General features: G+C 41.4%; 2 protein-coding genes across 8 annotated transcripts; both read left to right on the forward strand.

Annotated features, from left to right (window-relative positions):
* The first annotated feature begins 701 nt into the window (after nt 1-701).
* On the forward strand, nt 702-17,669 carry aftpha (aftiphilin a). Of its 6 annotated transcripts, none has more exons than XM_028443415.1 (10): nt 702-908; nt 4,427-5,727; nt 7,650-7,774; nt 9,056-9,173; nt 9,248-9,304; nt 9,375-9,470; nt 10,246-10,309; nt 13,360-13,434; nt 17,094-17,208; nt 17,279-17,669. In XM_028443415.1, the coding sequence occupies exons 2-10, from the start codon at nt 4,456-4,458 to the stop codon at nt 17,403-17,405; spliced, it is 2,049 nt and encodes a 682-aa protein (XP_028299216.1). In that variant the 5' UTR covers nt 702-908; nt 4,427-4,455; the 3' UTR covers nt 17,406-17,669. The 6 variants fall into 6 exon arrangements, with proteins under 6 accessions (XP_028299216.1, XP_028299206.1, XP_028299227.1 ...); XM_028443405.1 differs by having other exon boundaries at nt 702-842; XM_028443426.1 differs by having other exon boundaries at nt 702-842; nt 10,249-10,309.
* A 101-nt stretch (nt 17,670-17,770) lies between these two features.
* Nucleotides 17,771-22,242, forward strand: LOC114461420 (sodium/calcium exchanger 1-like). Of its 2 annotated transcripts, XM_028443474.1 has the most exons (7): nt 17,771-20,162; nt 20,267-20,373; nt 21,357-21,377; nt 21,479-21,496; nt 21,595-21,609; nt 21,760-21,828; nt 21,992-22,242. In XM_028443474.1, the coding sequence occupies exons 1-7, from the start codon at nt 18,460-18,462 to the stop codon at nt 22,000-22,002; spliced, it is 1,944 nt and encodes a 647-aa protein (XP_028299275.1). In that variant the 5' UTR covers nt 17,771-18,459; the 3' UTR covers nt 22,003-22,242. The 2 variants fall into 2 exon arrangements, with proteins under 2 accessions (XP_028299275.1, XP_028299267.1); XM_028443466.1 differs by lacking the exons at nt 21,357-21,377; nt 21,479-21,496; nt 21,595-21,609; nt 21,760-21,828; nt 21,992-22,242 and having other exon boundaries at nt 20,267-20,658.
* Nucleotides 22,243-25,438: the final 3,196 nt, after the last annotated feature.

Genomic DNA, 25,438 nt, shown 5'->3' on the forward strand with positions numbered 1-25,438 from the left:
AAAAAAAAAAGTGAATGTAACCATGTCGGAAATAAACTGAATAAATAAATAAATAAATAAATAAATCTATGAACATTTCTAACTCTACTCCTCCAACAGCAAATATTATCTTTTCAGACACATCATCATCTTTTACAATAAATGCATAATTAATTTATTCTACCACGTTCACATTATGCTTTTTATGTCCTTTAGTACGACATACTTTAGATAAATGGTCCTTATCATTGCATTTGTGACAAGTTTGTCTTTGTGCTGGACATTTGGGATCCATACATGTGATCAGTATAGCTACACCTGTAACACTGTTTTATCTCCATCCTTTATTTTTCCTTTTGGTTTCATGTATTTTTCTTTCTGTGTTGTAGAAATGTATTTGATGATGTCTCCTTCCATCTTTCACGCTCATTGTTTCCAGCTGCTCATATTGTGAAGCCTCCTCCAATGTGTGAGTTAATGTTAAACCTGGACCATCTAGTAGCTTTTATCCTGACAAGTCTGCTTGTCAAATCCCTGAAAACATTGAATTTATTTGATCTTATTTTATTCTTTACCTATTTTTAATAATGTATGTTCAACCTATGGAGATGGCATGTTTAAGTTGCTTACGAATATGTGCCTATGTTTATTTGTGTGTAATGTTCATTAAAAAAAATAAAGTAATTAATAAAATAGCTTCCGCTGTCACGTCAGGGCACTTCCGCCCAGCCAGGAAGTCTCCGGGGCTGCTGTGGGTATTATTGGCGGCTGAAGCTGAGAACCTGAGCCCGTCTTCATTCTGCTCCGAGCCGTAGCCCGGGTCCTGGTAGCGGGTCATGGAGCTCAGCAGGAGCCAACAGACGGTCAGTACAGCCCGGTCCGGTTCTCTGTCCGACGGCTGTGAACACAACCTGAGCTGGAAACACTAGGTTAGCTGCGCACTTAGCATGTTAGCTCCTGGTTAGCTTCGTCCTTCTCCAGATAGGTGGCCTACTGGTTCTGGTTCTAGTTCTGGTTCTGGTTCTGGTAGGCTCTGAGCTCAGCATTCTGACAGCTGTAGTTTATGGACTTTATTCACAGGTTAGTCACAGGCTAAGCTAAGCTAAGCTAAGCTAGCGCAGCAGGCCCACCGGTAAACCCGAACCTAGAACTGAACCGGACTGTCCTTATTTGGACCTGACGGACCAGAACTGTGTTAGAGAGATGAGGACCAACTGATCCACACCGTACAACACTGACTCAGAACAACACTGGTCCAGACCCTTTATACTGGTCCAGGTTTTTACATTTGAACGTTCTGCTCTGGTTCATTAGTTAGTATTGATTGATTACATGAATGAGCTGATCAGTCTGATCACTATGTTAATGATCAATAACATGCTGCTCCACAGGATGTGGAATGAGGAAGTTTTTTGCCCTCAGTCCGGTCTGACAGGTACCACGGTACACGTCATCATTCACCTGCTGCTCTTTAACCTCCTATGGTAGGTGTTCCCCTATAGTTCCATGGAACCCTATCTTCATTATCATCACTGACATGGATAACAGGATAAACATGTATTACTTAGTTTTACTAGTTACTGTTAAAGAAAGTTGATATGTAGTCATAGAATGTTGGGGGGGGGGGGGGGGGGGGGGGGGTAGTGGAAACAACAAACAATCAAATAAGTCAATAAATGAAAGAAGGGTCAACTGATTAGGTGATGGGTTGGTTTTAATTTGAAGAGTAGCTCTAAAGGTTTGGACTTCCTGTTTTACAATTTTTATGTATTAATATGTATGAGAACACCATTAATGTCACCATATTTTCCCTCAGGGATCAATGATTTACTGAATCTGATCAGGTTTATTGATTAAGTTTGGATCAACCTAATTTAAATGATCCTGATGACATCATTCCAGACCATAATGATTAAACAAAAATAAATGGACATAAAGGATACATCAGTTATTTCACCACTAGGGGTCTGAATATTTACAGTATCAGAAGTTACTAATAATCTATGATGTTTCAGACTCTACAATCACTGGTATTGATGATCTCGTCCACAACAACAGAACAACTTTATCCACAGATCTTCTGTAGCTCTGATGAGATGTTTAAACGCTCTGAGCAGGTGAAGATGATTAATGCTGAGTCATGTTCTCACCTAGCGCAGCAGCGCTACATGAGAAACAGACGGAGGTTCACAGACACATTAAAGTTAAACAGGCACTGGTGGCTCTGATTTAGGAGTCAGTGATGATTAGTGTAGTTTTTTACAGGTTAGATGGTGTTTAGGTGATGTTTGAAGAGAACACTGGCCAAGATGAGAGTGGGAAGGACATTACTGCATAAAAAAAACTTCCTTTTCCTCACGGTGACGCTTTTTAAACCTGATTCTATCCATTTTCGTGTTCAACAGTAGATTCCATTTTCATTGTTCGATTCCATTAATGTGGATTTTATAGGGCCCTAGTGTAGTTGTTAGCGCACTCAAAGACTCGCTGTAGCAAGAAAAAAAAGAGATTCTGATTGGTGAACATATATATCACTCAAATGATGGAGACGTGAGAAAAACCCTCAGCATCTGAGGTTACGTTATCACAGTAGTGAAAACTTTAATATCAATGTGATTAAGGTTAATCGTTCAGCCTTACACTATACACAACAAGCTAAACACCAAAATAAATTGTAATTGACTCGAAACATAAATTTCAAGTTTTTTTTAAGCAGCAGGGTTTCAACCTGTTGAAGGGGACATATGCTAAATCCACTTTTTTAGCCCTTAAATGCATATTGTGTGTTTAGAAGTACAGAAAAGTTCAAATTAGTCTCTTCAGGTGCTCCATTGATATCTTTATTTTCTGTTTTGCTCATATTTTTCAATCTGTTTAGATTTTTCTATTCTCTATTACTATTTTTGAACTATTACATCACAGTATTTGCAGCAGAACTGCCAAATTAGTTCATCAACTCCAGGTCCAACACTTCGAGCAATCCACCATTTTTATTTCTGGCTTTTATTTTGTAGTCCAAGCTCCAGGATGCAGAAGTTACGAGAGGATAAGTCTAAATGTTGGGTTGTTGGATGTAGTAACCCACACGCTTCATTACACCGTCTCCCAGCATCAGAACCTTTTCAAAGTGTCTGGTTGAGTTTTATTTTTTATAGAAATGTACCACATCTGTGGATAAGGTCATTTTTGTGTGTGTGAAGCACTTCAATGATGACTGCTTCATCAACCTCCACCAGTATAAAGAAGGATTTACAGAAAGACTTTGTCTGATTGAGGGTTCAATTCCTTCTATCTTTGGAGACGATGAACAGAGCACTTCGGTAAGCTGTAAATAACGCTAAAAAGTGTGATGATAAGACGTCCCTGTCATTGTTTTGTTAGCATTAGCATTAGCACCGTCTTCATATGTTAGCGCTGTGTGCTCGTTTTAGATCCTTGATGATATGGCCTACGTGATTTAATTTAAGTCTAAAGTTTTCATTAGTCATTTCATTTTGACGTTTTTGTCTTTGAAAAGACTGTATTAAAATGCATTTCGTGACGTTAGCTTGGCGCTAGCGTTAGCTCGGTGCTTGTGTTAGCTCACTTGTTAGGGTTCTGCAGGTTCATCATCTTCATTTTCATCTCGCTCCACTGGGTCTGACTCTGGCTGGAACATGTAAGGCTGGATGGACAAGTCTAACATTGTTGACATTTTGTAAATAACCTCTGAATAAAAAGTTTATGCTCCGCTACATAGCCGTATCTCTTCTATCAAACTACAAAAATGGCCGAACAGGGTGGAGTTGAACTGAGTGTCACCTCTGCAACCTGGAGAGGGGGCGGGGTATGAAGTGTCTCATTTGCATTTAAAGAGACAGCACCAAACGAGTTGCTCTCAGAAGCACATCAGAAAAGGGGTGGAGCTATAATAATGAGGAATTCAGACCCAAGCATTGCAGTTCAGCTTTATATAGACCACAACTGTATGATTTATATGTAAAAAGGAAGGATTTAAAGGCATGACATGTCTGCTTTAAATAGTACACAAACTGCCTTAAAATAGGCCGACCTGTTGGAGACACGATTCACACATCCGTTGAAACCAGATGTTCTCCACCTCTGGACCTGGTTCTATGGTTCTAACGGAGATTTCTTCCTATAAAAAAGAGGGAGTTGTTTCTTCCCACTGTCAATAAATGCTTGTTCATGTGGATCTTGTTGGGTTCTTTTTCTTACTATGGACTTTATATTTTGTTAAGTGCACTTAGATGACTTTGTTATAATTTGCGCTATGTAAATAAAGTATTGGCACTGACAGTGACACCTACACATGTTAGCTAGCTTTGTATGTAGAAGCGCTGGCTGAGCAGAGTCAGAGGGTAAAGGGGCGGGCCACTTATTATTCCAACCTCTTACACATTTGAATAAACTCGTGCTGATCCCTGATTGGTTCATGTTGTTCCAGGTGAAGTGATCCCTGATTGGCCAACCCACATGGAGCCGGACGTCCTCCGTCTGTACGCGTCGACGCCTCCACCAATGGATGAAGCTGCTGAGGAGGAGGACGACGAGTTCGGGGACTTCGGCACATTTGGGGGCGTTCCCAACAGCCTCAGCTTCACCGAGCTGGACACGCCCCTGACCTTTGACCCTGCCCTTGCACTGAGCACCTCCTCTCCCCCAGAGATCCTCAGCAGAGACACTTCCTGTAACGGCCTGGACCGACGAACTGAGCCCATAAAGGTCGCCACCAATGGCTGTGTGACAGATGTTAGCCCTGCCCCTTTTTGTACAAACAATGCTCATACAGGCCACGCCCACCACAAGTTTGCAGACTTTTCTGCTTTTTCAAATGGACACTTAACTCAGACAGCCAATCAGGACCCAGAACAGGCCCCGTCAGGCTCAGTCCTCCACCAATCAGAGCAGAGCTCATCCACTGAGGGCGGAGCCACGCAGACTGAGTGTGAGGGTGTTTGTAACGACACTATCGTCAGTGAAGTCATCGCTGATGTCACTAATGGACATGTGGACGGGGCCGATGCCTCCGACAGGAGGTCCCTCGGCTGCCCACTGTCCACTTTGGCCACGCCCCCTGATATAGGCTCAGCCAAGCCGCCTGGCCTTGAAATATCCACGCCCCCTGACCTTGACACAGTCTCACCCCTTGACATCAATATGGCCACGCCCCCTGACTTTAAAATGGCCACGCCCCCTGACCTTGACACAGTCTCACCCCTTGACATCAATATGGTCAAGCCCCCTGACTTTAAATTGGCCACGCCCCCTGACCTTGACACAGTCTCACCCCTTGACTTTAAAATGGCCACGCCCCCTGACTTTAAAATGGCCACGCCCCCTGACCTTGACACAGTCTCGCCCCTTGACATCAATATGGTCAAGCCCCCTGATTTTAAAATGGCCACGACCCCTGACCTCGAAATATCCTCGTCCTCTGACTGTAAAATGGCCACGCCCCCTGACCTGGATGTGACCCCTCAGGACGATGAAGACGACTTTGGGGATTTTGGAGCAGCTGAGCTCAGCGTGGAGCTGCAGACCCCCCCACACTGCTCAGACCCAGAAATCCAGGACTTGGACCCCAGCTTTCTTACAGCATTCCCAGGCAGCGACAGCTTTGGGACATTCAGCTCAGCCCAGGGTTGGAGCAGCTTCTCACAGCAGCAGGATGGAGACACGTGGGAGGCTTTCAGAGCAGAGACGAGACTCCATCAGTCTGAGGAGGTTCACACACACACGTACATGGTGAGAGAACACACACACACTTAGTTCACATTCACCCCTTTTCCACCGGGCAGAAGCTGAGCTAACTCGGAGCTAGCGTGTGCAGTGATGGGGAGTAAAGGATTACATTAGACCAGGTGGACATTAACAATAAACCATTGTTGCTCACTGAATCATTCTGATCACTGTTTCTGTCATGATGTACACTGCCTCGTCATAGCAACGACACAGAGAAATGTTGTCAGAGAGAGAGAGCTGCAGCAGCGTGGATACAGTAATTGTCAGCCAGTTTATAATAGAAGTATAAACAGAATTTGTATGCATGCTGTATACAGGATGTTCTGATCTCCGTCTACAGTAAAAGTCAGTTTGTAATAATAACATAACAGCATGAAGTTACCAAATTACCAGGTTGGATTTGTTCAGAAGTGATGACGTCTGTATTCTGACTCAGTCTGACTCTCTGTGATTACTCTGTGGTAGTTCACGGTAAGAACAGATGAAGTGGTTTATCAGTGGTTACAGTAAAACATCACCATAAAAAGCTGTAAATGTACTGATATGTAGACGTGGAGCAATGAGGAGATACTTTATTATTTTCCTTTTATTTTTCATTGTCAAAATAATCCCTTAAACTGTTCAAAACAATGCAATTTAATTAAAAATAAATCTTGAATGAAATAAATAAAGGAATAATACAAATGAAGAAGGGTTAGGGTTAGTCGTTCTACATTAATAGAACTCATAATACCAACACAATATGGTATTGTTTGACACTACTAGCACGGAGATTGATTCTTCTACACTGGAAGAGTTAAGCTCTTCCCACACACCTGGCATTACTGAAAGAAGTGATGAAACTTTTACAAGTAGAGAAAATAACATTTATTTTGAGAGAAAAATAAATCACCCCCTTCCCCCAACTCAGATCATCTAAACCAGTTCTAATTAGGGATGTAACGATTAATCGTAAGGCAGTTAAAAATCGATTCATAGGTATCGATTGACATCAATACTTTGAAAATTGAATTTTTAAACAGCAGAGGGCGCTATATATTCATCCCTTCTCTTGTCCAGCAGTGTACCGGCGGGCGGAACCTGCTACTATTTTCTTTCTGGCCGCCTTCTACTCTTACATGTTAATGTTACATGTTCATAAATGATTCCTTACCCCTTTAGCACTGAAAGAATATTTGTAATATTACGTGAATATCTGTAAAAGTCACGTTTTTCTATTAGCTCTGTCTGCTAGCATAGCATCTCTTCTTCACTGCTAGATTAGCTGCATGCCAACCGACCACTGGGTTACCAGCGCCCTCTGCTGGTCCAAACAAATATCTATTTTTTAAGTCCAATTGTTAAAGAACAAAATACATTTTCAGTTGCACTTTTAAAAAGAAAAAGAGCTATTATGCAGTTTAGCATTGTTTACTATAGAACCAGAATTTAAATTAATAGGCTTCTTCTTCATTTGTATTATTCCTTTATTTATTTCATTCAAGATTTATTTTTAGTTAAATTGCATTGTTTTGAATAGTTTATCAAGGAATTCTTTTGACAATTAAAAATAAAAGGAAAATAATACAGTATTTTCTAGTTTTTTTCCCCCAAAAAAATAAAGGAATATTTTTCAGTCATTTGTCTACAGTCTCAATTTGTGAAATAAATCGTGAGAGAATCGTATCGTGAACCCAGTATCGTGAATTGAATCGTATCGGGAGTTGAGTGAATCGTTAGATACCCAGGTCTAATCCACTCACATTATCTACATCAGATCAGACCTAATGTTGATCTGATCATAGCGTTTGATCACGTCACTATTGATAAATACTGTAGCTGTGAATATGGTGGAACACATGAGGAACACTCACATCTGAATGCTTGATAAATGAGGGTCAGTGTGTGTGTCTGTAATCTGATTACTGACGGTGTGTGTTCTGCAGGCGTCCGTCACTGAGCGTGTGCAGCAGCTGCTTCAGCTCCTCTTCCCTTTGAGTGTGTCAGAGCTGAAGGACAGCAGTGTGGTTTCTCTGAGAACATTAGTGAAGGAGCACAGCTCATCAGACAGGTGAGGGGCTTCCACCAATCAGTGTGTGTGTTACTGCCTCATTAATCTATAATTATCCATCAATACTGACTTAACACTGACCCCCAGACAGACGACATCTGCTCTGAGCCTCACAGGCAGCCGCTAGAACAGGAAGTAGCACAGCAGCAGCGTGTTACTTCCTGTGTGAGCTACTTCTGCTCTGCTTCATTCTTATGGTGTCTGTAGTGCTGACATTAGCCTGACTAGTAAATGGTGGGATGAGCTACTTAAAAACCTGTGTGGACCACAGTCATGTGACACAGACATGTTCTACATCTGTGATTGGCCAGATCGTCGTCATCTTTTAATCCTTAATGATGTAATACAGGGTCTGCAACCTTTACTCTACAAGGAACCATTTAACCTTATCTCACCTGGATTAAAGTGTATACAGTGTATTCAATTATATACAGTTAAAATTATATAGAATAATGTTTGATTTATATTGATCATGTAAATGGAAACTTAAAAACAGTTTAAAATAAATTAACATCAGTAAATAAAACATTATCTTCATCTTCAAATTCTTACACATCTCAGTTTACATGAACACAATGTTTATAAAGTAGATTTTTATAGTTAATGTATATGAAAGTCTATAAAAAGTAACATGAATATAATAATATATGATCATGTGATCAACACATGCTAATTACTCATTTCTTGCCACACATAAAACATACATATTTAACCTGTACATTGGTGGTTAAATGAATCTGTTCCCACACAATTAAAATCTGTATTTTCTTCCAGAAATAGTGTTTTTGTTGGTTTAGTTTCTTACCAGGGATTTAAAACTTAAGGTTAGTCACAGGTGGAGGAAAGTTGATGGTCTGTAGATGTTGTAGGAATGTGCTGAGTCATTGTACAATGTGATTTATTTTAGGTTAATAAATTGTTATATCTTGATTTTATTTGTCATTAATCAATAATAGACTCGTATAAGAGTCAAAGGGCCACATTAGGCCCCAGAACCACAGGTTGGAGGCCACTGCTCTAATGTAATCAGATTATACAACCTTAACACAAACCAAAGCTTTGACCTCAACGTGAACTGTAAACATCTCATGTTTGACCTGTTTCTATAAAGTCATGTAGTGATTAGTGAGGGTTTACATCTTTACATCACAGCTAACAGGAAGGAAGGAAGTTACTATGGTAACCAGTGAAGGCACAGCACCGCTACTGCATTAGCTTAGCTTAATAAGGAAACGCACAGGATTAATGAGTGACTCATAACAAACAGCTGTGTGTGTGCAGGGCAGTGTGGATGAAGCTCCAGGACGTTCATGAGGCTGAGGGTCTACGTTACGTGTGGGGGGGTTCTCACTGTAACAAAGCTCTGCTCAGCAGCCTGGGCATCGACACCAGGAACATTGTATGTGAAACACACACACACACACACACACACACACACAGACTCCCTGACACTCAGAGTGTGTGTGTGTGTAGTTGTTCACAGGTCAGAAGAAGCAGCCTGTGATTGTTCCCATGTTTGCTGCTGGTTTGGTGAGTGTCGTCCCTCACTGGAGCTGCATCGTCGTCACCATGGAAACCCTTTCACGTGTGTGTGTTTCAGGGGATGTTGGAGCCGACCAAAGAGCCAGTGAAGTTTGTTTCTGCTGCAGAAATGATCGCCTCCATTGGACACACAACTACTGACACGCACACTCAGGTAACTCACACACACACACACACACTGGTAACTAGAGTTAGATTTTAGGCCTGAGCCCAACCTGAAATTCGGGCCAGGTCAGGCCGAGATGTCACGTATTAGAGTCAGGTTAGGGTTGGGCTTCAAGATTTATTTATTTTTAATCTCTATTACATTAACATTATGTTTTAATAAACACAAACACTTCTATATTGTTATGGTATCATTTCTAAAGTGATACTGCTAGTAGTGAGACATGATATTGTGTTGTGTTCAGCGTTCACATTCACTGATGATTATTTGCTGATTTGTAGACCAAACCACCTGGTCTGGTCTACATACTGTAATGAACTGGGTTCTATGTTCTGGGTGTGTTCCACTGTGTGTATTCAGTGGTTAACTGATGCTGAGATTTCCCATGTTCATGAAGGCATCATTGTTACTGCAGCTTTCTCTGCCAATGTGTCTTTGTTTACATGTGTTCTGAGTGTTGATTGGTTGGGGGGCTGGGGAAAGGGCGGGTGTAAGCGGGGAAAAGACTAGTGAACAATTGTGTTCCCACAGTAGTGTGAGTGTATGATGGTGTAAGACGGTTCTTTGTGCGTTTGATTATTTATCTTGTTACTACGACCTCCATTGAAGCCTGTAAAACTGTGATAACGGCTCCAGTCACGTCATTAAAATTCCTTTTGTAATGACGTAACACACACACAGACACACTCAAGAAACACACACACACTCGGGTAACACACACGCTCAGCCTAATGTAATGCTCTGCTCTGATTGGTTTGTACAGCAGGAGTCCCTCCCACCAGTGCAGTTTGATTGGAGCAGCAGTGGCCTTACAAACCCTTTGGATGGTAAGTGCCTCCGCCCTCTCCTCCTCTGTCCAATCAGCTTTGAGCAGGGATCATCCTCTTACCTCTACTACTGACACACTAACAACACGCTAGTGTTATGTACGTCCCTATAAAATCCACATTAACGGAATCGGGGACGGTATCACAGAATCAACCAATGATAAGGATTAAGCGTGGAAATGGACAGAATGGGGATGAAACGTTGTCACCGTGAGGCAAGGAACGTTTTTTAATGGAGAAATGTTTCCAGGGGCACTGCCTTCCCCCTCCGTCCTGGCCACATTAAACACAGTCTGAACTGCCAAAAAAACTACGCAACTCATCACTGGCTTCTTACTTTATTTTTGACATACATTTTTGTTTCATTATGGGTTTTTTTTATTAGTATTTATTTTGTTTCCTCACGGGAGTTAAAAAGAAAACACGGGATTTGGAAAAAAATGAAACTGATTTTATAGAGCCTTAGTTTTATGATATGCTAACATCGTGCTAACAGCTGTTAGTCACCAATCCTTTCTGATCCTTTAAACGCATGTGCATAGACTGCATCACTTCCTTTACTCAAATCTTTACAACAGAGCTGCTGGCACGTGATATTTGAATGTAAACCAACCATACAACATTTGTTAAATATTTGAATAGTGTGAATATGTGACTGTTTTTTTTAATTAACAAATAAAAACACCACAAAATCAAAGACAAAAAGGAAAAACAATGACGATCTAAAACCAAACAGAAAATAAAATGAAACGTAAATAAATCGGAATTCACTCAAAACATACATTTCCAATAATTTGGTAGATTTTGGAAGCAGGTTTAGATGCACAAACAAATTATTTTTAAATAGCAGGGTTTCAACCTTTTCAATAGTACTAAACCTAACTGCTGTGAAATAGGACGACGTAGGCGGATGTAGACGCGTTTCACACGAGTTGAAATTATCTGAATTGATCTGAAAGATCAGGCACTGACAATCAAGCTAACATCATGCTAGCATTTTCCTGCTAACATCACACTAACATAGTGCTAATATCATGCTAGCATTGTGCTAACATGACACTAACATTGCGTTAACATCAAGCTAACACAATGCTAGCATTGTGCTAACGGCTCACAGCAGCACACACTCAACCAAAACACTCATCGCTCCAGTGACGTGTGTCTGTCTCTGTCTCACTCTCTACACCCTACACCTGTATGTACAGTATGCTCCTCTGTGGGCATAGTATCATACGCACGTGCACCTATTCCGACCTGAGAGCTTTGCTAGTATACCACTAACCCTTGCGCAGAACAAACGTTAATCATAGAGCCGTGTTGTGGACCCACCCACTCACTTACATTCCTCTGTCTGAAGAAGTAGATAGTTTGTGATAAGGTGCCGCTGCGCACAGTATTGGAGACGGAGGGGGAAGTGAACTCTGTGACCTGTGATTTAAAGGATATATAAGGAAATAATTAACAATAAATAACAATGAAATTTTAACTTTAATAACCTTTAGCAGTACAAAAACGTTTTTAATATTGACCTTCTTTTTTAAACCCAAACAAACTGCGTCACAGTGACGTCCTGAACCAGAACCGGAAATAGCGCGCTTAATACAGAGAGGGAGCCGTAAAATTAAAATGAATGTATTGCAACACCAAATTACTCCAAAATAACGGATGCACAGGCTATGTGGAAGCCATAGACAAAGTTTCAGGTCGAACGTCGGGGACAAATTTGCTCTACACACGTGTGCACGCAGACCTTTTTGTTTTATAGATGGATACTAGTGCAGTGCCCGTAGGAAGTATATATTTATTTAGCACTGTAATATAGGCTAACATACATCTGCAGCCTGCTGAGAGAGAGAGTTAGAACTACAAATTAACTTTCTTCTGTTGATTCTTGTTTTGTTTTTTTATTTGTATAGCGGCAATTCACAACATGTTATCCAGATACTTCACAGAAAGTCAGCATTGAGCTGTTCTAACTTATCCTGAGTTACCATGACTACCTGTCAACATCAGTTCTTAAAATTGTGGATGGGGCGCCCAAACAAATCCAACGTTGCACACCATTGAACCAAGCAACCGCCATGTTGAAAGTCTCAGCTCTGTCTGTCCCTGAACCACAGAGATATTTGAGCCACAGACAGACAGATTCCTTGCTTTATAGATATAGATTATGGTATCTGTTTTTGTGTCTGTAAATGGAATTAATCTTTAGCAGATATTTCAGTACTGCCCCCTGGTGGAGGGGTGGTTTTTTACACACGTTTATCAGCAGCTGTGTGTGAATCTGAGTGAAGCTGTTACATTTGTCTCAAAAATATATGTACACGCCGACCGATCCATAAATGCTTTTTACACAATCCACAAGCACAATTAAAGATTAACAGATGATAATTCATGATAAATACTGTTACAGCCATTCACGCTGTGACACAAAGGTGGGAGAGGACAACGTCTTAAAGGTTTACAAAGCAAGATTTAATGCCAACAAAACCAGACTTAAACATAAAGAACGACAACCAAGGCTAACAAATGATCAAAATATACTTAAAGGTGCATAATAAATGATGCCGCTGAGGAGAGAACCTGCAGCCAAACCCATGGACGGGATCCTTCAAACTGTCAAAAAGCCAGTGGTGAGGACAGAAATAGTGAAGACCAACAGGCGGGGCCAAAACACAGCCAATCAGCACCTGCAACGAGGAGAAACAAGAAGGAGCGGCTGCCAGAACAAGCAGACTCCCCACAGTACAGGACAGGGCCGTAACAATACACACACACACACAAATTATAAAACGCGTGAAAACTGTGGATCTATTTGTGAATATTTTTTAGACTCCCTATACGTGCTAACGTTGTGCAAACATTATGCTAACGTCGTGCGAACATTATGCTTAAGTCATGCTAACATCACTCTAACATCGTGCTGAAGTCATACTAACATTGTGCTAACATCACTCCAACATTGTGCTAACATCATGCTAACATTGTGCTGAAGTAATGCTAACATCCCGTTAACACCTTGTGACCAGTCACCTGTGTGTCTGTCTCAGCCAATGGGAGCTCTTCAGTGCTGAACTTGGATTTCTTTGGTCCTGTGGAGGATTCTGGCTCCGCCCCCTTCACAGGTACTTCCTCCTTCTTTCGCTCATAAATCTGTAGCAGGCTTGTACTAACTCTAACCCTCATGAACTAAAATGAAACTGAAATAAAAGGCGAGTGAAGAAAATACAATAAATTATACATTACATCATCTTGGTCACAAACTGATGTTGGAAAGCCCATCAGTGAGGAGCCATGTGGTGACATGTGAACCAAACCTAAAAACTAAAGAAAGTTTCTAATGTTTGTGTTTGTAATAATATCTGTTACAGAGAAACAACTTAAGGTTCAGTCATTTATAAAATGATCAAAGTTTAGGCTTTCAACATGACTTAGAAAGGGTTGCCATGACAGTAAGAACTTGTCAGCTGACCCTCTGACCCTATACCTTATCTTTTCTAGTTTAACTAAATGCAGCATGTCTTTAATCAACTGTGTAAATGTCGGAGGGTGACATTCTTTTCATCTAATCAAAATCTGTCTTCTGACTATAAGAGTGGCTGAACACACACAGCTTTGTGTGTGTGATGTTCCAAGCTTAGGTTTGTCGTCTCCACACCAAATACAGCCAGGAAGACAGAATGTTGAAAATCTTTGCCTATAATTTTGGAAAGTGTATGAAATATTAATTTCCAGTACTTAGATAACCCAGTGCATTCCCAAAGCATATGAATTAAAGTGGCTGGGTGTGATTCATTTTGGGGGGGGGGGGGGGTTTGAATGTTTCTAAATGTGTCACCAGTCCATCCACGTGTACCTGTCTAACGTTCACTAAAGTTAGATGTAGAGGCAGGTGTGACGTTAGTGAAACTGCACTAATCAGGTGACCTTCACTATGTAACAACATGTAAACACTTAGTTCTGACTGTAACACTACAGTCACTACCACCCTATGGACGGGTGTAGTGATACAGACTGTAACCAGACTAAATGGTGGTCTGTTATACACTCACATACCTGCACACATGTCACGTAGACGATGATCAATAGTGAAGCACACCTGATCAACGTGTGTGTGTGTGTGTGTGTGTGTGTCTGTCTGTCTGTGTCTCTGTCTCTCTCTCTCTCTCTCTCTGTCTGTCTGTCTCTCTGTGTCTGTCTGTCTCTCTCTGTCTCTCTCTCTCTCTCTCTCTCTCTCTGTCTCTCTTTCTGTCTGTCTCTGCCTTTGTCTCTCTGGTCAAACTAACATGAAAATAAACGTTTTGAAACATTATCACCAAATAAAGAACAGTAAAGTAAAGTATTTTTCCTCAAAAGAGAAAAGAGAAGTCCACAGGAGTTCGTGCACACACCAGAAGTGAGCTGTGTAGTAAATAGATATAGATGGTGCTCTAGCGCCCCCTCACACCCTGAGGTCTAAAGATGAATAGGTTTCACTTGCCGTGCTGTCCAGAGGTGTATTCCATAAAGGAGAGTTAACAAACTATCCATAAACTCTAGGTCAACATACCCTCCATGGTAAACTCTCTGTATCTAATTCATTACAGCTGGTATGAAGTGGATCAATCAATCCTGAGTATGTAAACCTTGGGTTATTTACGCGCGATAAAAAGCCATCATCAATGGATCAAAGAATACTCAAACTGCCATGACAACCAAACAGAAGATGGTGAAATAAGCCGTTGTTTGATGAATATGATCCTGTTCTAAAGGTGTGTTCAGTCTTCAGTGATTATAGTGATTAAATCACCTGTAATTAATAACACTTTATGATCACTTCATGACTTTATCTCTTCAGTGACGTGACGAGTGGTGAATAATAATAATAAATGTGTCTGAGGAGACGTGTCAGCATCATAGGATGTCTGCATAGAGAGTCCTCCTGTTACACTGGATATAAACACAGTGACTGATGCTTCATATCTAATCATTTATATTGATTTTTAATGTAATATTATCACCAGAGTCATCTCTACGTCATAAAATATGTCATAAAAAAACACTGAAGCGGGATGCGAACCCACGACTTGTTACTTACAAGTGCAGCGTCATAATTCACTGTGACATCATAACTTCATAGATGTATGATCTACAGATTTAACTGTATAACAATATAAAACAATAATCAAGCCTTAAAAGTGTATTAATTTAAATGATCATCTCCTCCTTTATATTATCTACAGGTTTGTATTCAGTGAACTTTACTACAGACGTCAGTAGATGTTTTAATGTAGATCAACCTCTCAGTGTGTTTCACTAAATGATCTACATCTACAATGTTAGAAAGAAAAATACTGTTTGATCAAAAAAACAAAAAAACATAAATCAACACAACATTAGTAATGATGTGAACACGTCTGTGGTGTGTGATGTCACTAATGTGTTTCAGAGAAAAGTGTTAAGGTTTATTAAAGTGTTCAGGTGGGCGGAGCCAGGTAGAAACCCAGGGTTTCTTTGATAAAACCTGTCAGTGACCAGGTTTAGTTCATGGACAATGTTACCATGGTAACATACTCAGAGAAGATCATACCTCATGTTTAGGAATGAGATACTCAGAGTTTCCCTCATTTGAGCCTCAACATACTCAGAGTTTGAACATAACCAGCTTTATGGAATAAACCTCAGAAGTGAAATAAAATTAAAATAAACATTTGGAAATGACCAAATTACTCCAAAATAACAGATACACACACTTAAATATTTGGAAGTCGTTGACAAAGTTTCAGGTCGAACTAACACCGCGTCTGGGAGATATTTGCTCCACACACACACACACACACACACACACACACACACACACACACACACACACACACACACACACACACACACACACACACACACACACACACACACAGACCATCCTGAAATTATAGTATAGATAGCACAAAATACAACAGTCATCTCAATGTGCTCATCAAAATATAAAGTTCATAATAAGAACGAAAAAACCCAACATGATCCACATGAACAAGTATTTAGTGACAGTGAGAAGACACAATTCCCTTTGAACAGGAATAAATCTCTGTTAGAACCAGGTTCAGAGGTGGCAGCCATCTGCGTGGACTGGTTGTGGTTAGTAGACAGAAGGACCAACAGAACAGGATAGAGAGATAGAACATCAGAGTGTTCCAGACTAGTTGAGACGTGAACCACAGATCAGGAAGTGACATCATTGCCTTCACCTGAAACAGAGCAGAGAGAGAAGAACGAGGAGGTAGGTTTCAGCTCCGTCCGTCTGAGTTAAAGTGAACAGCTTTTCTTAAAAACTGTTCAGGGTATCAATACCTTGATGGAGTTCGAAAATGAGAAGGTTGCAATTATTTTTCCCAGAGTTTTTGCCCTTGTTCTGTTTTTCTTTAATGTGTTCATGGTATCTTCAAAGGGGATAGATTTTCCTACAAACAGTTTAAGATAGTTAGTAATTTGTATTCTGATGTGATCATATTTTCTGATGTATACATCTCAGTTCTTAGATTTAGGACTTTTAGGAAAACGTTGTTATAATGTTACACTAGTTATACTGGTTTGTAATGGTCAGTACAGGTTGATGCCAGTTCCCAGTATGTGGATTAATAAAACCTGGCTCGGTTCAGGCTCAGCTAAACTAGGACAGAGACTGTAGCAGTGGTTGTTGCCATGGTAACCTGAGGTGTGAGCATAGTGGATCTACATATGGTCATCGTACCATCTGATTGGTCAATGAGCTGTGATTGGTGTGTACTAATTAGCCCCGCCCCCTCAGGTGTTGACCCGGAGCTGTTTGATCTGACCACAGCTAAGATGGAGGACAGCAGCTCCAGAGTGTTGGACGCCTTCAGTCGTCTCATGTCAACCATGGACCGCACCACGTCCACCAGGTCGCTCTCAGCCTGGGAATGGGAAGCTAACACACTTTTATTCTGAAACTCTGTTTTATTGTTTCAACAGGAAGTTGAAGAAGATGGAGACGCTGAGTGAGGAGGCGTCGTCCGTGCTCTTGTCCCTCCCTGATTTGTCCTTCATGGGGGCCAAAGTCCTGATGTTTCCCTCCACGCTGACACCAATCACCCACTGAGCCCTCCCCCTTTACTTTGGACATTTTTCTTCTTCATGGATTATTTTCAAAATAAAGTGAAGCATTTGTGTGTGTGTGAGCCCAGGTGAACTGATGTCATCAGTGGGCGGGACCAACCTGTCTGTAGTGTCTGTAGCTGCTGAATCTTTGCACACTGTACAGCTGTAGGCAGAGCTGACGTCTGGTTGGCTGCAGGCGGGTCATGTGACCTGTGAGGGTGTAAATTAAGCTTTTACTTTGAAATTAAAGTTATTTAACAGGAAATGTCTCTGAGTGTTTGACATAGACTTTAATTCAAAGGTGGTCAATTCGTGGGTGGGGGCCTTTCCTGACAGGTCGGAACAACTGACTCAGTGTGTCAGTAGATCACAGACATTAGTCTATATTTATCAATGTTTACCAATAGAGGAGATGGTATACATCAATTATTCCTACCAAAGGCTGAATGCCCACGTGTCCTATCTCACATATATCTATGGTCCCTTGAGTCTAAAAAAGGTGCTTTGTACTTTTATTTTGAAGGGTTGTTTGTTATGCATTGCCGATGTTATTGATTTTTAAAGAACAAAGTTCATGATGATAGAGCTCTGTGTCCTACAAACAACCCTACTGACGTTGACGACCCTTCTATCTGAGGAAACTGATTTGAAATCATCCTCAGCTTCTACTTTTGCCATCGTTATGGAGCTCCACCTGTAGGCTCTGTTGACCTTTGACCTCCCCAAGCAGCAGCTCTGCCCCCTACAGTGTGTGTGTGTGTGTGTCCAACAGGGACACTCTGTGAGGACGGATGGAGGAGACCAAAACTGAGCCTGGTTCTGTTTGAGGAGCTGTTAGAGGACAGCCTCCTGCTGTGTGTCTCCGTCACCTGTCTCTTCTCAGTGAGTCACGGCCTTGTAAGGACTCATTCTGTGTGAGGACATTGATAAGAACGCCACCAAGTCAGCACCGTGTAAATATAGAGCTTTATCAGCCAGCAGCTCTCACACACACACACAAAGCAGAGTGCTGGTTCTGTGCTGCAGATCTCACTTCCATCCTGACTGGTGCTGGGATGGCGTCTCTCCTCCTCATGGTTCTCCTCTCTGCAGATGTCGGACCCTGGACTGCAGCAGCTTCTCACGGGTCCAACCGAACTACAGGGAACCGGACCAAGTGTGAGGGGAACACAAACTGCATCCAGGGCGTCATCCTGCCCATATGGCAACCAGAGAACCCTCCTTTCCCCGAGCGCGTGGCTCGGGCCATGGTCTACTTTCTGGGTCTGGTTTATATGTTTCTGGGAGTGTCCATCATCGCAGACCGCTTCATGTCTTCCATCGAGGTCATCACCTCTCAGGAGAGACGCGTCACCATCAAGAAACCCAACGGAGAGAAGGTCACGGCCACGGTACGGATCTGGAACGAGACAGTGTCCAACTTGACGCTGATGGCTCTGGGTTCCTCGGCGCCTGAGATCCTTCTGTCCGTGGTGGAAGTGTGCGGGCACGGCTTTGACGCCGGTGAGCTCGGACCCAACACCATCGTAGGCAGCGCCGCTTTCAACATGTTTGTGATCATTGGCCTGTGCGTGTCCGTCATTCCTCACGGAGAGACTCGAAAGGTGAAGCACCTCAGGGTGTTCTTCGTCACGGCCACATGGAGCGTCTTCGCCTACACGTGGCTCTACATGATCTTGGCCGTTTTCTCCCCGGGCGTCGTTCAAATATGGGAGGGGCTTCTGACACTCTTTTTCTTCCCGCTCTGTGTGGGATTGGCTTACGTTGCTGACCGCCGCCTGCTCTTCTACAAGTACGTGTACAAGCGCTACCGAGCCGGGAGGCAGAAAGGTATGATCATCGAGACCGAAGGAGAGCCAGAGCTTCCCTCAAAGGGAGACCCGACGATGAAGGAGGATCTGCTGGACATGGACGAGGAGGAGGAGTCTCGCAACGCGGCCACCCGGCTCCTCAAAGAGCTGAAAGAGAAGCATCCAGAGAAGGAGAAGGAGCAGCTGATGGAGCTCACCAGCTACCAGGTTCTGATGCAGCAGCAGAAAAGTCTGGCTTTCTACCGCTACCAGGCCACCAGGATTCTGACGGGAGCTGGTGGCGTGGTGAAGAAGAATCACATAGAGCAGGACCAAAGATCCCAGCTGGAATTCTGCTCCGAGCTTTCACCAAAGTCCTCCAAGGTCTTCTTTGAGCACAGCTTCTACCAGTGCCTGGAGAACTGTGGTTCTGTAGCAATGACAGTGCTTCGCAGGGGTGGAGATCTTTCCACCGCCGTGTCAGTAGACTACCAGACCGAGGACGGCACTGCCTACACTGGCTCCGACTACAAGTTCTCCAAAGGAACACTCATCTTCAACCCCGGAGAGACGGAGAAAGAGATCCACATCGAGATCATTGACGACGACATCTTCGAGGAGGACGAGCACTTCCTGGTTCACCTCAGAAACGTGCGGGTTCTACCACACGGCTTTGGCTCCGATTGCACCAAGGGCTTCCCTGAAGAACCCCTGGTGGGTTTGGGGCTACCGTGTACGGCCACCATAACCATCTACGATGACGACCACGCAGGAATATTCACCTTCGAGGAGCCTGTGGTGACTGTGAGCGAGAGCGTGGGGGTGATGGAGGTGAAGGTGGTGCGGACCGCAGGAGCCCGAGGAGCTGTACTGGTTCCCTACAGAACCATTGAGGGCTCAGCTAAAGGAGGAGGAGAGGACTTCGAGGACGCACACGGAGTGCTGGAGTTCCACGACGACGAGATTTCGTGAGTACAGATCTGTGAGATTCATGTTTGAACTGGTCGTGTGTGCGCACGCACGTGCGTGTGTGTGTGTCCTGCTTTCTGATTGATGGACATTCTCTCTTCAGTAAATCCATCTTCATCAACATTGTGGATGATGAACTTTACGAAAAGAATAAGAACCTTTTCCTAGAACTGGTTCAGCCCCATATGCTGGAGATGAGCCACAGGAAAGGTGTGGGCAGAGCCTGTCAGTGGCTACAGACCAATGAGTTCTCAGCACACATTCTGACAATGCAACCCCCAATTTCCACTGGATGCGGCTACGCTGTGTTACGTCACCGCCGCGTCACCAGAGCTGATAGGTTTCCACGTTATTCTATGTGTTAATCTCCACCAGGTCCACTGTAGTGTGTGTCTGCTCCTTCATAGATGTGGTAGTCCAGTGTCCTCCACCAGATATACACAGGACCACGACGCATCAATCAGCACAGAGCAAATGAAGCTAAACAGGAAGTTAAGCACGTACGCAATAAAATATCTCGTTACTTTTCAAAATAAAACACTTCAGATTATATTTCAAGTAACTACATCATCAAAGCGTCAATGTGTAAAAACAAATTCACATCCACTATATTGATTCCTCTCATAATGTAACTACACTGTAAACTGCAGCAACTATAATTTAGTTCATGTTTTACAGTTTTATCTCTTCTCTGTTGGTTGTTGATAAAAAATGACAAATCCAGAGTCCAACCTTCTTGTTCTCCTTCGTTAGGAACACTGACCTGTTTATTGTTGAGTTTATAACACATAACTTTAACTGCGTGAGAACTCCGCTGTCTCGTGACGTCACAGTCGTCCAACCGGAGCGCACCGTGGCGCACTCACAACACAACCAGTGGGGATTACCGGACACCGGACAGTGGTGAAAAACCAGATTGATGCTGTGGTGCAGCGGAGACGTATCCAGTGGAAACCCCCAGTAACACACATGCATCGTGTGTTTGTGTAATAATGTGTGTGTGTGTGTGTGTAATTGTGCTTCTATATAGTGTGTAATAATTACTCTAATAATGTGTGTGCGTGTGTCTAACCTTCCTAACCTGTTCACGGGAAGTTGATCGCTGACCTTTTGTGATGTTTGTCTCACACATTAATACGTGCTGTGATTGTGTTGACGTTGTTGATTGTGTGTGTGTGTGCGTGAGTGTGTAGCGTTCCTGCTCAGAGAAAGTGGTGAGTGTGTTTCATTCTCTAATTCTCTCTGCTCTGTTTCTACTGCTAACCTCTCTCTCTCTCTTTGTGATGGCACTGGTCATGTGACCTGTCTGCTGAAGGTGGAATGGTCAGGACAGGTGAGTGACCCCGCCTACTTCTTACTATGCTATACGTGTTGCTATGGAAATGCCCCAGAGGAGAAACAACTGACCTTTGTTTGTTGTGACTTTAACAGAGAAACACCTGTGTGGTAAGACACACACACACACACACACACACACACACACACACACACACACACACACACACACACACACACACACACACACACACACACACACACACACACACACACAGACAGATTGTGTATATCTGCATGTTTGTGTGTGTGTGAGAGCAGGTAAACAAATCTATAGGAAGGTCCAAGGACGTGATTGCCCCGCCCCCTCTGATGTCATCAATATCACAGGTTAGTCCATTAGTACTACTACTATCACCACCACCCATACACCCACCACCAAAAACCAGGGCAGAGACAGAAACTCTAGGAGAACAAGGAGGTCAAATCACGCTCTGAAGAAATCCAGCCCTGCAATCACACATGAACTGACGAAACACTTGAAACCCAACAGGTGGAGTTTAAAACTTTAGCTTTAAAACAAAGAAGGGAAGCAACAAATGTTTATTATGGTGGAAAAACTCCCAGGGATCAACAGGGAAGCACGAGAACCAGCAACTTCCTCAATTCACAAGGTAATAAACATTCAAACGACAGAGCTTCAAAGGTGACTGGCTTGGATTATGAAACCATTTTGTTCAGGTAGCCTGACAATGGCAGTACTCAACTTTAAGTAAAAATGTATATTGTATAAAATTAATATCATATGGCGCAGTGAAGTCAATACACCTCATTACTACTACTACTACTATTACATTACTACTACTACTATTATTACATTACTACTACTACTACTACTACTATTATTAGATTACTACTACTACTACATTTACATTACTATTACTACTACTACTACTACTACTATTACATTACTATTACTACTATTATTACATTACTACTACTACTACTACTACTATTACATTACTATTACTACTATTATTACATTACTACTACTACTACATTTACATTACTATTACTACTACTACTACTACTACTACTATTATTACATTACTACTACTACTACTACATTTACATTACTATTACTACTACTACTACTACTACTACTATTATTACATTACTACTACTACTACTACATTTACATTACTATTACTACTACTACTACTACTATTACATTACTATAACTACTACTACTACTATTACATTACTATTACTACTATTATTACATTACTACTACTACTACATTTACATTACTATTACTACTACTACTACTACTACATTTACATTACTATTACTACTATTATTACATTACTACTACTACTACATTTACATTACTATTACTACTACTACTACTACTACTACTATTATTACATTACTACTACTACTACTACTACTGCTATTATTACATTACTACTACTACTACTACATTTACATTACTATTACTACTACTACTACTATTACATTACTACTACTACTACTACTACTACTACTATTACATTACTACTACTACTACTACTGCTATTATTACATTACTACTACTACTACTATTATTACATTAATACTACTACTGCTATTATTAGATTACTACTACTACTATTACATTACTACTACTACTATTATTACATTACTACTACTACTACTACTGCTATTATTACATTACTACTACTACTGCTACTGCTATTATTACATTACTACTACTACTACTGCTATTACTACATTACTACTACTACTACTATTACATTACTACTACTACTACTATTATTACATTACTACTACTACTACTATTACATTACTACTACTACTACTACTATTACATTACTACTACTACTACTATTATTACATTACTTCTACTACTACTACTATTACATTACTACTACTACTACTACTACTATTATTACATTAATACTACTACTGCTATTATTAGATTACTACTACTATTACATTACTACTACTACTATTATTACATTACTACTACTATTACATTACTACTACTACTACTACTGCTATTATTACATTACTACTACTACTACTATTACATTACTACTACTATTATTACATTACTACTACTACTACTATTACATTACTACTACTACTACTATTACATTACTACTACTACTACTACTGCTATTATTAGATTACTACTACTACTACTATTACATTACTACTACTACTACTACTGCTATTATTACATTACTACTACTACTACTATTACATTACTACTACTATTATTACATTACTACTACTACTATTATTACATTACTACTACTACTACTATTACATTACTACTACTACTACTATTATTACATTACTACTACTACTACTATTATTACATTACTACTACTACTACTATTACATTACTACTACTACTACTATTACATTACTACTACTACTATTACATTACTACTACTACTATTACATTACTACTACTACTACTACTATTACATTACTACTACTATTACATTACTACTACTACTACTATTACATTACTACTACTACTACTATTACATTACATTACTACTATTATTACATTACTACTATTATTACATTACTACTATTATTACATTACTACTACTACTACTACTATTATTACATTATTATCAATCAATCAATCTTTATTTGTATAGCGCCAAATCATAACCAATGGTATCTCAAGGCACTTTACAGTAGAGCAGTCTTAAGGACGGACTCTTCATTTTATGGATACACACATATGCATATATACGTATATACACATACATATGTATCCCACACCCAACATGAATTCATCATGGCGGCAAGGAAAACCTTCTGTTAAGCAGCAGGAACCTTGTGTGGATCCCATTCCTATGATGAACAGCCATCCACGTTATGCTGTGTTGGGTGTGTGCAGAGGAAAGGGTGGAGACAGAGTTGTTGAGACTCTGTAACTCCACACTGAGGATCCCACGGACCTGCAAGACAAAAGCCAGAAGGAGAACAGGAGCAAACACACAAGGGAAGAAGCAGACATAGAGGGAGTGTTAGAGAGAGGAATGGGACCCTCTCCGGTCCCTCTCTAACCTAAATGACCTCTCTCTTAACGCCCTCTCCAACCTCTCTCCAACCGAGCATGCCAGACCCCCCGCCCCCCCCCGGCAGTCTATGCCTATTGCATCTTAACTATGAGCTATGAGCTGGTTCCTAACTAAAAGCTTTACCAAAGAGGAATGTTTTGAGCCTAACCTTAAAGGTAGAGAGGGTGTCTGCCCCCCGAACCGTGGTTGGTAGATGGTTCCAGAGAAGTGGGGCCTGATAACTGAAAGCTCTCCTCCTATACTACTTCTAGAGACAAATGGAACAACGAGTAGTCCAGCATTTTGAGAGCGTAGTGTTCTGGGGGGATTGTATGGCACTACAAGCTCCTTGAGATAGACTGGTGCCTGTCCATTTAGGGCTTTATAAGTGAGAAGAAGAATCTTGAATTCTATTCTATATTTTATGGGAAGCCAATGCAGAGAGGCTAATACAGGAGTAATGTGATCTCTTCTCCTAGTTTTAGTCAGTACACGTGCTGCAGCATTTTGAACCAGCTGAAGTGTCTTAAGCGACTTGCTTGGGCAGCCTGCTAAAAGAGAATTACAATAATCCAGTCTAGAGGTAACAAAAGCATGGACTAGCTTTTCGGCGTCGCCCTGAGACAGGATAGATCTGATTTTAGCAATGTTACGGAGATGAAAGAAGGCAGTTCTTGAAGTTTGTTTTATGTGAGAGTTGAAGGATAAGTCCTGATCAAATAGAACCCCAAGGTTTCTAACAGTTGTGCTTTGTGCCAGAGTAATGCCATCTAGGGCAGTTAGGCTAGCATAGGTTTCTCTAAGGTGTCGTGGGCCCAGTACAATGACCTCAGTCTTGTCTGAGTTGAGAAGAAGAAAATTTTGCTCCATCCAGGCCCTAATGTCCTTTAGACAGGCCTCAAGTTTAGATA

Source organism: Gouania willdenowi, chromosome 1 (assembly GCF_900634775.1).
Source record: "Gouania willdenowi chromosome 1, fGouWil2.1, whole genome shotgun sequence".
Classification (NCBI taxonomy): Eukaryota; Metazoa; Chordata; class Actinopteri; order Blenniiformes; family Gobiesocidae; genus Gouania; species Gouania willdenowi.